The following is a 16021-nucleotide window of genomic DNA, read 5'->3' as shown; positions in this document are numbered from 1 at the left end:
CTCTCTAGTTGCATCGCATGGGCTTCTCACTGCAGCGGCTTCTCTTGTTGAGGAGCACAGGCTCTAGGCACTTGGGCTACAGTAGTTGCAGCATGCAGGCTCAGTAGTTGTGGCTCAAGTTGCTCTGTTGGGGAATCTTCTAGAACCAGGGATCAAACCTGTGTTCCCTGCACTGGCAGGCGGATTCCTATCCACTACATCACCAAAGAAATCCTCAAAATTATTTTAAATCCATTAGTTACCCAAGATTTGTGGGTGTTTCATTTTGTTAGTGTTTTACAAGTGAAACTTTACAGAAATGAGACTTGAAAGACAAGGAACTTTGAAAACAATCTAGTGATAGTCTCTTATATTATTTAATTTCCCTACAGTTTTTTATAGGTTTTAAAGTGTATTGCATTATAAAAATTAAAAACAGGCTTTCTGGTAAGATGTTTCTAATAATCCAGGAGTAAGAGGGTAAGCTCAAAGCTTCTCAGTCTTAGCACTGTTGGGACTGATAATTTTTAGTTTCAGGGGTCAGTCCTAGGTATTGTCAGATGAGATGGTTAACAGCAGCTCTGGCCTCTATTCATGGGTTGTCAAGAGCACTTTCTCAGTCAACCATTTCAATCAAAGTCGTTTGCAGACATTGCAAAAACTGCCCCGATTTGAGAACCACTGGATTAGCCGAATATCCAAGACATATTTAAAACCAAGCAAAATCCAGTTACCAATAACAGTGATAGGGTATTACTAATTTTTCCATATGAAAATATGTAGATGAACTAGCTACAAAATTGATGTCTGTGCTAAATGCCATCTCAGTCTTTGTTTAAGTATATACACTTGATTCACTGCCTTTCTGTAAGTTGCTGAAAGCAAAAAAGATTTTCTGGAATCTGGAGTTGTTAACTAGACGTTCAGAAGATAAAGCTAAAGTATTTTTGCATCTTCCCAGGGATCGTGGAAAACATGTTAAGTTTGTATCAGTGAAGATGTATAGTTCTCAGGAAGGCGAAAATATGAGGTCTAAAGGAAATTCACTTCTATCAAGAGCATTTCTACGATTACATCTATGTAATTATAGCACAATGGGTAGTAGTTTTGGCTAAACATTGTACAGACATTCCTTGAATTAAGATGGTTCAATTTAAGATTTTTCAACATTATAATGATACATCTAGCAGAAACCAAACCTTGATTTTTTATCTTTCTCTAGGCTAGTGATATGTGGTACTGTACTCTCAGGTGATGCTCAGAGCTCCCAGTCAGCTGAGCAATCAGGAGGGTAAACAAGGTTAAACACAAGTACACTTACAACCACTCTGTACCTAGACAGCCATCCTGTTTTTCTTTCAGTATGGTATTCAATAAATTACATGAGATATTCAACACTTTATTGTAAAACAGGTTTTGTGTTGGATGCTTTAGCCCAACTAAGGGCTAATGTAAGAGTTCTGAGCACACTTAAAGGGAGGCTGGGCTAAGCTAGACTGTGCTCTAGGTGAGGTTGAATTATATGACTTTCTACTTAAGATGTTTTCAGTTTATGATGGATTTATTGGGATGCAACCCTATCATAGGGCTATCATAGGGCTTCCCAGGTGGCTCAGTGGTAAAGAATCTGCCTGCCAATGTAGGAGCCGCAGGAGACATGGGTTTGACCCTTGGGTCAGGAAGATCCCCTGGAGGAGAAAATGGCAACCCACTCCAGAATCTTTGCCTGGGAAATCCCATGGACAGAGGAGTCTGGCGGGCTGCAGTCCATAAAATTACAAAAGAGTTGCACAGGTCTTAGCAACTAAGGGCAGCAATGACAACCCCATCATACATGAGAAAGATATGCACAAATACATTAACAGATGGGAAAAAATAGCAAATTACCTCAAATAACTTTGAAAAATAAATTTTGAGTAATTTGAGATGAAATGTTTGTTTTACTTAAAATATCTTAAACTCTGAGATCTCCTACAGTAGATTCTGAAATACCTTTTCTTAAGGATAAGGAAAAGCCTGATCCTTAAATCATTAAAAGTTAAAAAAGTCCTGCAAACTAATGTAAGGTGTTAATAACAGGAGAAATGATGTAAATTATGTGAGAACTCTCTATATTATCTTCTGAATTCTGCCATAAATCTAAAATTATTGTAAAAAATAAAGTAAGACTTTAAAAAAATGTGTAAATAATAGGCACTGATATGGATCAATTGTTAAGGGAAAAAAGCAGAATTGATACTGAAAGTATTTAACAAAACCTAGGAACCAATCAGAATGGCTGCTGATGGTTTATCTTGCTGAGCTGGTGTGTAGCACAGGAAAAAAGTAAAGTGCAAAGCAGAGCTTCCCACGTGTACAAAACGTAGGGACAGAAAAGATGTATGTGTGTTTATTTATATACATCTTTAGCAATATAGACATAGCTTAGAAATACACATAAGAAACTGATCACAATGGTTGACTGACTCTAGAGAGGAGTTGAATAAGCTCTCCACGCTATTTATTTTTTAAAACAGGTCAATTTTGAGAATAAAAGGGAGCATTATTAATAATTACTCCAGAGCAATAAGCATAAACTTGTGTTGTACTGTTAAGTTAGGCATATGACCCTCCTAGATCTGGGACAGGAGGGTTTAGAGAGTCAGGTTTTAGAGCAGGATTACTTTTCCCTTTATCATAAAATACATTGTTCTTATCTTCTTTATTACTTTTTCAAAATAAAAAGAGCCCTAGAAAATGAAATGAATATTCAGTCTACAAGTAATCAGAATAGGAGAATGTAAAAAAAAAAAAAAATTAAACATTTTTGCCTTTCTATCTTCATCATTAAGGAAGAAATTCAACTATTATTGTTAAGATGAAGGGTGAACCTGGGTGTTGAGTGATAACAACCAAAGCTTCTAAACCTAAGTAGTCCATATAATAGATTAATAGTTGTGGATTTCGAGCCATTCAGAAAGTGAACTTATTAGTCACTCAGTTGTGTCCAACTCTTTGTGACCCCATGGACTATAGCCCACCAGGTTCCTCTGTCCATGGAATTCTCCAAGCAAGAATACTGGAATGGGTTGCCATTTCCTACTCCAGGGGATCTTCCTGACCCAAGGAAGATTGAACCTGGGTCTCCTGCATTGCAGGCAGACTCTACCACTGAGCCTCCAGGGAAGTATTAGTAAACACAGGTGCTGTTGCTAATCCGTGGCTCTTTCTTTCCTTGTCCTTCAACAACCAGTTAAACTTTCGGGGGCACAAGGTGTGGGGGGAGGTAAGCCAAACTCAAACATCATAACTTTACAATGTTACCCAGCAGTATGCTGGTTTCAGTCACATTGATATAAAATTAGGACATAACATTAATGATTGTAACTTCAGAATTTGGTCACTTGGAGAAAATGATGTTCTGTGACTAGTGAATTAGAAAAAAAAAATCACAGTGGCAGATAATCATAGAATGTATATTATGTTGCAATTCTTGCTCTAAGAAAATTAACATGCATTAACTTATTTAATCCTTTTATTTATTTTTTTAAATAAAACCCAATGAGGAATAGGTACTGTTACAATTCTCATTTTATAGATGAAGAAAACTGAGCTTCAGAGAGGTTAAGTAACTTGCTAGATCACACAGTAAGTAATCCAGTCAAAGTTTGAACCCAAGTCAGTAATTTCAGAGCCAGGGCTATTAACCCTGATGTTACATTGCCTCCTGGGTCTGGGTTGGCACCTGGGACTTAAATTCCAATCCCAAATCAACCACTTCCATATTTTTAAAGTAAAATCAGGGCATGCGGTTTGACAATGGGTTAGTGTATTTCTTGGATTCCCCCCAACCCCTCCCCCACTCCAGCCAAAATCCAAGATGTGAAGTTACTGTGACTAAAAAGGATGTCACTCAAATCCTTTGGTTTCTGTTCTGTCACCAGTGCAGTGAGAGAGGTGAACTATGTATTTCCAAGGCCTCACTTGCTTTGTGAAAATAGGAAACCCTCCCCAGTTCCAGATACTCTTTAAAATGTCCTACAGATATTGATTTATCTTCCTAACAATCCTATGACATAGCTTTACTAGTCCCATAATAGAGGAAAGCAAACAGGAAATTTTTGTATTGATAATTCTTTTTGCATTTTGTGTTAATATTTAAAGTCTTCCACAGCTATAATCTCGAGAGGCAAAGGCAGAACTTGTCTTCACCTGTTCCCTCTTCCAGCAACCAAACTCTCCCTGGTTCTCTGGTCTTCCTGCTTGTTACCCCCAGGGATTGCTTGAGGTTTTGAGAAAATCGTGTGGATTAAAAAAGTGGTCAGAGGAGGCAAGGTAGAAAGCAAGATATTTGCAGCAACTTGGACATAGGGTAATAAGTTAAAGGAGCAAAATAAACCTGGGAAATGCTGCTTTCACTTGTTTTTCTCCTCCTGTCTAGGTTCCTTACCCCCATCTCACAAGTACACACACATTATATGTCAGTACAGGTAGAAATTCTTAATGAAAGGACCATTTCTTTTAAAAATCACCATTCCCAGAATTCAGCTCAGCATCAACCTGAACAATTCCCCAAATATGTTAGATCCCCAAGGGTTCTATACAAAGGAAAATGAGACAGTTTCTGGACTTTGTAGCCCAAGACAGACCTGAATCTGCATCTCTGGCCTTACAGTTTCTGGCTGTGAGCCCTTAAATATGCTACTTAACATTTCTAATAAGAATTTCCTTTCATCGAGCCCAGGCTGAGGGTCAGGGAGGCACTTCACAAACTCCATCTTTAACGCACGTGACAGTTCTGGCAGATAGTTGCTATTATCCCCATTGTATAGATTGTATCACTGAGGCCCTGTGAATCAACGAGGATTCCAACCAAGTTCCCATGCTCTTACCATCACATCCTCCTGCAGTTTCAACCTCAGTCCTCTTTCCTATGAAATGGAATTAAATAATGCCATCCTTCGAAAGAATGACATGGGGCAACATAGATAACATGCCTGGTTCAGAATGAAGCACACGTGTTTACACACCAAACAGTGGCTCTTATTATGAAAGAAAGTAACATGGGGGTATATCACAGTGCCTTAAGTGCCACATGAGCTAAGAGGAGAAAGCAGTTCTTTCCAACCAGAGTGGATTTCTGGTTTCTTGGTATTTGAGTGGAGCCTTGAGAGAAGAAATATGCTCAGGCGTGTGGCAATGAAAGGTGAGTGTGGGAAATAAGAAAACCTTTCTAGGTGAATTTTTAAAGCACAGAAATGGAAACTGTCATGGTTACCTGGGATTTTTTTCTTCCAGTTTCCTGAAAGAACTACGAAAGTTCAACTCCCAGCTTTTGGGAGAAAAAAGGAAACCCATCATGAATTTTTCCAGGTTACATAGGATTATAGTCTCAGAGAAGGTGACAGCCCACCCTCTTTCCTAGATAACACCCTGATTCTAGACAAGAGGGACAAAAACAATAGCAGGAGACTGGAGAAACCAGCTACTGGAAATGAGAGTCTCCAGCCCCTTCCTCATCACCTTTCCAGTGTCCCAGACTCTATACTCCTTGAAAACGAGTGCAGTCGGCCTGCTAGTCTGGTTCCAGTTGAATCATTTATACTAAATATGTATCGATAAATAGAACAAAACTCATTTTATTGCATATATATATAAATGAGTGGGTTTTTCTGCCACATCTCCCTGTGAGCAAACAGACGGACTTTAAATATATATAAGAACAAGAACAGGCTCGCAAACCACAGAGATGTCAAATGTGGCTATGCTGTATAAAGCATGCAACCTAAATTTACAGAAGAGCTTGCTTTCATTTTTGAAATGCAGTTTCTCTTTAAGAGCCTCAGCTGTAAAATATGGAAGAAGTCTTTTGTTAGTCACTTTCATATTTTTTTCAAGTTCAACAAAACAGATAAATACCAAGTTCAGAGTAAATCCCACAAGAGAGCTAGAGAAACAGTGAAAGAAGGAAAGATAAGTTGTGACTTAACAACAAAAAAAATATCAAGTCAGTCTAAGACAACCAAAAAAAAAAAAAAAAGCCTGTGTATCACAGCCCTCCCCTTTGAAGAAAGTCTCACAACTTATTATGCCATAGAGGAAGATAAATGTTACAATATCTCGTGAACCAATCAGCGACGCTGAAGGCCTCAAACCAGGAAACCTTTAAAGTGTAGTATTTTAAATTGTGCAAGTGAGACTTCGGGCTCTCAGTGACTGTTTCTTCCCTGTATTTGCAGGATGGAAAAGCAGATGTGAAGTCCCTCATGGCGAAGTTTAACACTGGGGGCAACCCCACAGAGGAGGTCTCGGTCAACAGCCGGCCCTTCAAGGTCCCAGGACAAAACTCCCCTTCAGGAGTCCAGGCCAAAAAGAACTTGTTCAACAACCAAGGAAATGCGAGCCCTCCTGCAGGACTGAGCAACGTGCCCAAGTTTGGATCCCCCAAGCCACCTCTGGGAGTGAAACCTTCTCCTGAGGAAAAGCCTGACAAGGAGCCCAAGCCCCCATTTCTAAAGCCAACGGGAGTGAGTCCCAGGTTTGGACCACAGGCTAACTCGGCCACCAGAGACCCCGAGGTGAAAGCAGGATTTCTGAAACCTGTAGGCCCCAAGCCCATCAACTTACCAAAAGAAGATGCCAAACCTGCATTTCCCTGGCCTCCTGGGACTAAACCTTCGCTTCCCAGTGTAAACCAAGACCATGACGTAAAACCAGGCCCCAAGCCGGGGTCAATGCCTCCAGCCCTGGAAAATGAACCAAAACAAGTCTTGTCAAAGTTGGCTGGGGCAAAAGGCAAGTTTCTGTCAGCCTCACAAGATCTGGACCCCAAGCCCCTCCTCCCCAAACCTATCTTTGGCCAGAAGCCACCCCTGAACACAGAGGATCCCCAGGAAGTCGAGAGCCCCACCAAGACTGCGGCTCCACAGAGAGGACCCCCGGCCCCCATGGCAGCCAAGCCCAAGCCTGGCCCTTTGAAACCAGCCAGGGAAGAGCCAGAGAATAAAGAGCATGGAGGTGAGACGTCAGTATCTCCTTTTCCTGGAGTTGTTCTGAAACCTGCTGCAAACAGAGGGGCCCCCGGAGGCCTCCCCAAAAATACTGAAGAGAAAAGAGAAGATAGGAAGATGGACGCTGCTAAGAACGTCTTCCTGAGCAAAATTACTCAGGAAGAGTCGGCCTCTGGGGCTCCTCCTGCCAAGTTCTCGAAGACCCCTTCGAAGCTGACGTCGACAGGGCCCTGGAGCCAAAGTCAAGACAAGGAAAAGGGGGACAAGAATTCAGCGACCCCCAAGCAGAAACCCCTGCCTTCCTTGTTTACCCTGGGACCCCCTCCACCAAAACCCAGCAGACCACCCCACGTTGACCTGTCGAAATTCCGAAAAGCCACTTCTGGAAACAGTGAGTTCTTTTCTCCTGTTATTTCATATGTTCTGCTTCCCATCAGAAGGTGTTCTAGCTTCTGGGTAAAAATTCGTAACAAGGAATGATTCCATCACCAGTAGTCCTGTGTGTATGATGACTTTTCCTGGATAGTTTCTTTTTTCTGGTGTGGGAAGTCTGAGAGAGTTGGAGTCCTTAGTTCTGTGAGGAAGTGCCTTGAGGGGGCTGGTTTGGGGGCTTGGGGAGGAATACGTCCATTTGATTACTAGGTAGCTTTGCCTAATGATGATCATTTTCTGTACTTCCTTGGTTGGGCTTCATTTCTGTTGAATTAAGAGTGAGGTGTGCTCCCTCTAGTAGCACAAAGGCATTAGAAGGTGAGCAAACCTCCGAGTCAAGTGGTGGAGCCCGGGGCACATTTGACTGTCACGGCTGCAGGGTGCGACTGGCATCCAGCGAGTAGAGGCCAGAGACGCTGCTCAACACCCTACAGTTCTCAGGACCGCTCCTCCCAACAAAGAATTACCCAGGCCCAAATGCCAACAGTGCAGAGGCTGAGAAACCTTGTTACAAATGATTTTAAACATCCACAAATTTATCATGTGTCTCCTAAGTCCAGTATTCAAATAAGAGATGCACAGGACTCGTGAAATGGCACTTACTGTTTTATATTTTAGCTGCTGTTTTTCAGTCAGCATAAAGTTTTCTGAACATTCCTGATTGCTCAAGTAGTACTTTAGGACAATAAGCCAGACAGAGGGACACATTATTTTCCTTCTGGGTAAATAGTTTAATTTTCTATCAGAGATGTTAGCACTCTGCTATGGCATACAATAAAAGTTGATCCTGAATGACTTGGTAAAGATTGGTAATCCTCCAAGTGATGAAAGAAGCTCACTTATGCTTGAAATGATCAAGACTTTAGGCAGATAATGTGCAATTGTTGCTTATCATGAGAAAAGGAAAAGGATGGTTAAAGTGACCACACCACTGCTAGATATATCTTTTTTTACTTACAAGAGTGTGATCTATTTAAAGCAATTCTGAGTATAAAGGTAGTTTGTTTTATTTTGGTCCTGTAGAAGCATTTGCAATATATCATTTTCCTGAGATCAATATTCTCTATGTCAAACCACAGATTAGTAATCAAATGCCCCATTAATCACTCACATAGAAACAAGTTTAGAATGACCCCACGATTTCTTTTTACTAGAAAGAATCAGTCTTGTTCCACTTGTGTCCCCATATGGCATCCATCATGTGCTAGTTCTAATACTGATCCATAACTCAGAAATGTTTTTTTTTTTTTTTAATCTTCTAAAGGACACTTTCTAATTCCGTGTCTTAATTTTTCTGTGCCTCAGGTAAAAATGAGCTATCATAACCACCATTTTATGGCTCTGACTTCATGCCAAAGAAACTGTCCTGATGCAAAATAGAAATCCTTGAGAGGTTTCTTCCATGTCCTCCATCTTTATTTCCACTGCGCTACCTGGTTTGAATGGTGGTACTCATATGTCTGCTGTTGTGCTACTGAAATGCCAGTGAAGTCCTCTTTTGGCTCTGTAGTCCCAGCAAGGTCAGCCTGGAGCTGATTTTCAGTGTAGTACAGCTCCAAGAGACTCAAGCAAAATTGCTTAGGAAGCAAGTTGATCCCTGCCCTCTTTCTCCTTCTCCTTGCAACCCTGTCCCCCTCCACACGTGCCTCCCCACTGTTCAAGTGTCCCATGACGCAGTTAAGACTCCAGGTCTTCTCATCAATGCGCCCCAGCTCCGCCCTCAAACCCCTGGATACATATGATGCTTCAAACTGTTCCCTCTTCGTCCTCCTCTTCCAGAAACCAAAACTCAATCTTTTTCTTTTTCAGTGGGAGGTGGGATTCTCAATTTTTTAAAAAATATGTTTTATGTTGGAGTGTAGACGATTAGCAACATTGTGATCGTTTCAGGCAAATGGCAAAGGGACTCAACCACACATATATGTGTGTCCGTTCTCCCGCAAACTCCCCTCCCCTCCAGGCTGCCTCATACCATTGAGCAGAGTTCCCTATCCTAATACAGTAGATCCTTATTGGTTATCTATTTTAAATATAGCAGTGTATATATACATGTCAGTCCCAAGCTCCCTAGCTGCTTTCCCCCCGACCTTTCCCCCAAGGCAACCATAAATTCAAAACTCAATCTTCTTAATTTGAACTGACATCACATTGTTGTCAGTATAAAGCAATCCAATTCATAACTAATTCTGAGTAACACCCCTTTAAAGCATTCACAATTTTTAAAAAAGCGTTTAATTTTTAACTGATTTTTTAAGTAGAAATTATATCTGGCTCAAAAACAGCAACTATAAAATGATATACAGTGAAAAGTACTTTTAGTCAGTCTCCACCATTTGCTGGGTCTCCACAGAAACCATCTTCTTAATTGCTATATCTGTCCAAAGTTTCTTTATGCTTACCCAAGCAAATATAAATATAGATATTAATCCTTTTGCCTTTTACTGAAGAAATAAAATACAGTATGCATTGCTTTGATCCTTTGATTGTATTTTTTAAATAAAAATACAATTCCTGTCTATCTTTCCACATTTTAATAAGAGGTTACTGTTAAGCTGCATAATATTCAGGTAAACAGATGACTCGCCTAATTGATATAACAATTTGTATTGTTTCCAAACTTTTGCTCCTCAAAACAGTGCTGCAGAAAATAACTTTGTATATGTGTCACAAAAATGAACACATATTTCCTGAACACAGAGAATTTCTTAATAGTCAGGTCTGCTGACTCCTAATCCCACCTCTGCTATTGTTCCAAAACCATACTGAGTAGTTTAGCATTCCATTTGCTGCTGCCACTGCTGCTAAGTCACTTCAGTCGTGTCCGACTTTGTGTGACCCCACAGACGGAAGCCCACCAGGCTCCCCCATCCCTGGGATTCTCCAGGCAAGAACACTGGAGTGGGTCACCATTTCCTTCTCCAATGTGTGAAAGTGAAAAGTGAAGTCACTCAGTCGTGTCCGACCCCTAGCGACCCCATGGACTGCAGCCCACCAGGCTCCTCCATCCATGGGATTTTCCAGGCAAGAGTACTGGAGTGGCTTGCCATTGCCTTCTCCGTAGCATTCCATTTAGGAAGGTTAAAAAAATACCAGGATTTGAAAGTGTATCATAGTATTCAAATTAATTGAAGTTTCATCTAACTCTGTAGGTTTTCAAAACTCTAGAACTTTTTTCTTAGCCTTCTACCTGATTCCTTCCTTTCCAGGTTCACATTTAATTCCTTAAACCTCTTTCCCAAATCTACCTTCCGTCTCTTATCATCTTTGTCCAATATATCAGTCAGTAACGGGACTTCCCTGGTGGTCCAATGGTTAAGACTATGCTTTCCAATGCAGGGGGACACAGATTCAATCCCTGTTTGGGAAGCTAAAATCCCATATGTCTCATGGCCCAAAAGTCAAATCATAAAACAGAAGCAATATTGTAACAAATTCAATAAAAACTTTAAAAATGGTCCACATCAAAAAAAAAAAAACACTTTAAAAATAAGAAGAATGCTTCTCATTGATTGAGGGCTTCTTACATATTAGATACATGTTCAGTTCAGTTCGGTCGCTCAGTCGTGTCCGACTCTTTGTGACCCCATGAATCACAGTACACCAGGCCTCCCTGTCCATCACCAACTCCCAGAGTACACTCAAACTCATGTGCATCGAGTCGGTGATGCCATCCAGCCATCTCATTCTCTGTCGTCCCCTTCTCCTCCCGCCCCCAATCCCTCCCAGCATCAGGGTCTTTTCCAGTGAGTAAACTCGTCGCATGAGGTGGCCGAAGTATTGGAGTTTCAGCCTCAGCATCAGTCCTTCCAATGAACACCCAGGACTGGTCTTTAGGATGGACTGGTTGGATCTCCTTGCAGTCCAAGGGACTCGCAAGAGTCTTCTCCAGCATCACAGTTCAGAAGCATCAATTCTTCAGTGATCAGCTTTCTTCACAGTCCAACTCTCACATCCATACATGACCACGGGAAAAACCATAGCCTTGACTAGACGGACCTTTTTTGGCAAAATAATGTCTCTGCTTTTTAATATGCTATCTAGATGTTACCCCTGTTTATTCCTCCTAAGAAACCAATGGAAATGGAAATTTTACATGGAAACTAAAGCTCAGAGAGGTTAAGGGCCTTGGCCAAATTCACAGAGTGACAGGCAGGGAAATTGGTCCTGGACATTGGATACAGTCCTTCTGTCTCTCTGATTTCAGAGCCTGTGACCCCCTCATCACCCTCCTTGCTACTTTCCCTCTCTTGAAAATAAGATATTATGAAATAATAAATCAAGCATAAACGAAGCCCACAGAATCTTCATCCTTCTCCCTTTCTCTGTCCTTTGGTTGAAAATTGTCATTTTTTTGTTTTGTTTTGCTATAAATACTACCATAAATAGTGTAAATACCATAAATAAGATCCATGTAGACAAAGAACAGTCTGTTTAACATTATCTATTTGGAGCACAGAAATAATATATTCTTGTTAGTTGTTTAAATTTGTCTTCCCACCAAAGTCAAATAGGAATTTAGTATTCATACTCTCTGTAGATTAGCAATTACTTTTAACAAACTATATAACCCATCCCAATAGAATTATTCTCAATTGAATGACATTTCGATACAAAATAAATATTATATCTATACAAAACAGCCCATATTGTAGATATATTCCTTTATTTACTTGTAACCACAGCTTGAATATAACCTGTTACTTTTCTGAGCATGGAATGAATAGCTTTTCTTTTCTCCAGAATCACTGAAGGTACAAAAGCCTAAACTTAAAAAAAAATCCAAATATCAAAATGTTCTCTGAACTAACCTTTTCTCTGGTTCCTTTTGGTTCCTGAGCTAGTAATGAAATGCCTTCCTCCCAGACACCAATGTGTGTGCCTCACAGCAAAGTGTGAGTTGTTAAGGACCCCTAGCTTGACTGCAGGTGTGCATGTAGGAGTTAATAAAACCTACCAGGAAACATTCAATCCAACCCTTTTTCTGGTCTTGTTTTTAAAGTTAGAGAGAAACTAAAACTCATCTTTCCACATGTTAGCTTTAAGAATGGTCAGCTCAGGGACTTTCCTGGTGGTCCAGTGGCTAAAACTCCATTCTCCCAATGCTGGGGGCCAAGTTCGATCCTTGGTTGGGGACCTAGACCCACATGCCACAACTGAGAGTTTAAATGCTACAACTAAAAGATTCTGCAACAAAAATCAAAGATCCCTCATGCCACAACTAAGACCCAGTGCAGTCAAATAAATAAATATTTTTTTAAAAAAAGAGAGAGAATAATTAGCTCATCATCTTGACAACTGAAGGGGTAAGGCCAGGGTGCCAGTGGGCAATAACGAAGGGCTAATGATGTGGCTGACCCACTCCCTCTCCGTTTGTGTCACTTTAACTAATCCATCCTGCACTAACTTGGAACCAAAAGTTGCTTGGGTTATTTTCATCAGCAAGTCACTTGTTTCTACCAGGAGGGGCAAGATTTTCCATCACAGACTCTGAAACTCTCATGTCTCTTCTCTTTCTCTCTCCTTTTACATGTATTCTCTTAAAATCACCTTTTTAGATTGCATATTTGAAAAATGTTTGATGTCAGTGTGTGTTGATCCTAACCACTGCACGAAAAAGGGAGTCAATGCTCAAGCACATTTAAGAAGTGTGAGGCTGAGTGGATCCTTTACAGCAGGATTTCCTCAAGCATTACTACACTGCTTTGTGCTTAGAATCTAAGAACAAGGTACCTAAAAACATCCCAGGACAGTTCCTCTGAAACATCTCACAAATTGAGCTATTTTAGAACACTGAACAAGCGAAATCAAATACTGTGATCTTCTCATTCTTGGTCTTTCCTCTCCAAAGTCTAAACCTCTTTTGTTCTTCTAAAATAAACCAGCTCCTCAGTCTAATCCCTGTTCTCTTGAATAACCTATTCCCTTCTGTATTATATTCCAACAGCATGCTTTGGGTGTTTTTTATCCACTATTTTTATCACTGTTATAAACAATCTTCATGGTCTTTGTTTTTATATCCTGGCATATAATTTTGCTGTAGAGAAATCTGAAACCACCCTGAACTCCCCTCTTTAAAAATGACTTGCTTTTCTGTCTGGATTCCCAAAGGAATTTGTCTTTACTTAGTTTAAAACTTAGCCAAGATGTATCTGTGTCAGTCATTCTATCAGCAGTATTTTTCTGAGATGCTATTCCTCTTAGTTCTCAGAGATTTTCTGGTCCATGGACATGGAGGAGTCACCACTTCTTTTGATCTGACTGATGGATGACAAATGCATCTACTCACTTTAATCCAGTGTGATAAATGTTTCTTCCCCTCAGACCTGTGATTTGAGTTCTGAGTATTGCTTTCAATCAGCTCACCTGCAAAATGAAGGTGAACTGTGCTGGTCTTGAGGTAAGTCCTTGCTGGGGACATGAATGCTGTTCCATTTTCTGACATCTTGTTTAGAGCGTGAGCACAGGCAAGGCCAACCATGGCAGCTCATTCCCTGCTCTATCTCTGGGAAAATTATGTTGTGGTATTTAGGGCTTTCATACTATAGATTTTCCTTGACCTTCTTCAGGCTATTCATTCACCCCTGAGGCCACTTCTCCAACCTGGTGTGTATTAGGGAGCATCCACAGATTTCCCTAAAATAACTGTCTCCCCCACCACCACCACCACCACGCCATCTTGCTTCTGAGCCCACATAACAAGTAGGAAGCCTCACTTGCCTCCTGTGGCACCAGACTCTTCTGTTTCCTCCCTTAGTCACTAATTTTTAAAGTTTATTCAATGAAATTATTTTCCTTTTCTTGTGTGGTGGCTGTAACTGAGTTTGGCAGAATATTTATCTTGCCTCATTTTGGTTTTCCTATTTTATTTGGTAATTGGAGGAGAGACATCCTGTAAGTCCCTCCCTCATTGTTCAATACCAACTAAGTATTTCAGCTATAATCCAGGAGTCAGCAGTATTTCCAAAGGGACCTTGTAAAGTTCACCCCTAAAGAAGGCAGCAAGATGGGAGAAAGGAAACTCTTGTGACTTTGAGTGCCTACAGAGAGCTTTGTTGTGGACCCTCTGGACTGGGCTCCCTGGTCAAGGACACTTGTATGACCACTCCCTCCTACCCCCTCAAGTCTCCTATTCTGAGGAGTCTTCAGGACACAATCAAGAAGGGGTGAGGGGGCTCCCCGATGGAGGCTTCCCTCAGACAGTCGATAGCGTCTGACTTCTGCCAACTACTAAACCCTGAGAGCAGTCATATTTTAAGCCTTAACATCCAATCAGTTTATATTTAGACTAAGAGAGGGATTGAATATTGGCTAGGAAGATGAGCAGGAAAAGACCACCGGGTTGACTCCTGGGGAAGGCAGAGTCCCCCTCTCCAGGGTCACTGTCACCACTAAAAGTCCCCTCAGAATATTGAAGTTCCTGTTTTCTTGCTGGGGCATCAAAATTCATTTGGCCATCAAATTCATTCTTAATGGCTCAGGCACCAGCTAGTCTTTTAATATTAATTTTGACACAATTATCCATTCTTATCATTTAACTCACAGGAAAAAGTTTCCTTTCAGTGATAGTCACCATGCCTGTAAGACGAACTGTTGCTTTTCCTCGTTTCCTTCTCTTTTCTGAAGAGAAGTTTCGGTAAAACCCAGTTTGGAGCAACATGCCATGACTTACCCTGATATGATCATTCTTCCAAGGGGCAAAAATTGGCATATTTTAAAGCTACTTACAAAGCAAAATATGGAAATATTGCCCAATCAACTGGCATTATATTAGCATTCATGTAGTGAAAAGAGTCTGATGCTAGGAGGGATTGGGGGCGGGAGGAGACGGGGACGACAGAGAATGAGATGGCTGGATGGCATTACTGACTTGATGGACATGAGTTTGAGTGAACTCCGGGAGTTGGTGATGGACAGGGAAGCCTGGCGTGCTGTGATTCATGGGGTCACAAAGAGTCGGACACGACTGAGAGACTGAACTGAACTGAACTGAATGTATGTGCTAGATCAGAAAAGCTATGGCCACTTATAACATAAATGAATATATTGTTTTGTAATAACTGACTGGCTCACTTACTCTTAAAGTATGAAATGCATACAAAATGATTTAATATATAACAAATTTGGTCAACAGTATTTAATTCTTTAAATAAGCTTGCAAAGCTGTTAAGAGAGTAAATCCTAAGAGTTCTCATCACAAGGAAAAACTATTTTTCTATTTCTTTAATTTTTATCTATATTCCATGATGGATGTTCATTAAGCCTATTTTGGTAATCTTTTCATGCTGTATATGTCAAATTATTTTGTTGGACTCCTTAAACCTACACAGTACTGTATATCAATTATATTTCAATAAAACGGGCAAAAGTTAGACATGCACCCCATAGAGATAAAAGCAATAAAATGAAATTGCAATTTACTTGAGGACAGAAGGGTGTAAAAAATAAAGTCACCGCTAAGAGTCAAATACAAATTTATATGAGTCTCATAATCAAATACCTGCAAGCTTTTCCTTAATTTCAATTGTACTTGCACTTTAAAAAGTTTTTAAAAACCTTAGATAGGAAGATTGGGACAAACACACATTCAGTCCAGTTACTGGACAAGAGATCTCTTGCTTCAT

The 16021-nt window shown here is 40.5% G+C and overlaps 1 protein-coding gene across 4 annotated transcripts in view; it reads left to right on the top strand.

The window, feature by feature from the left end:
* Positions 1-16021, top strand: part of FYB1 (FYN binding protein 1) — a 181505-nt gene that overhangs the window by 76637 nt on the left and 88847 nt on the right. For all 4 annotated transcript variants that reach the window (XM_055422135.2, XM_055422136.2, XM_055422137.2 and 1 more), the window contains one exon: positions 6198-7359. In XM_055422135.2, the coding sequence (XP_055278110.2) occupies positions 6198-7359 (1162 nt within the window). Of the gene's footprint in view, positions 1-6197; positions 7360-16021 lie in introns of those variants that run through there.

The sequence above is a fragment of the Moschus berezovskii genome, chromosome 18, assembly GCF_049115385.1.
Source record: "Moschus berezovskii isolate FMDL1 chromosome 18, NW_MosBer_1.0, whole genome shotgun sequence".
NCBI classification, from domain to species: Eukaryota; Metazoa; Chordata; class Mammalia; order Artiodactyla; family Moschidae; genus Moschus; species Moschus berezovskii.
The sequence above is the reverse complement of the archived record's forward strand: the minus strand, read 5'-3'. Positions and strand labels throughout refer to the sequence as shown.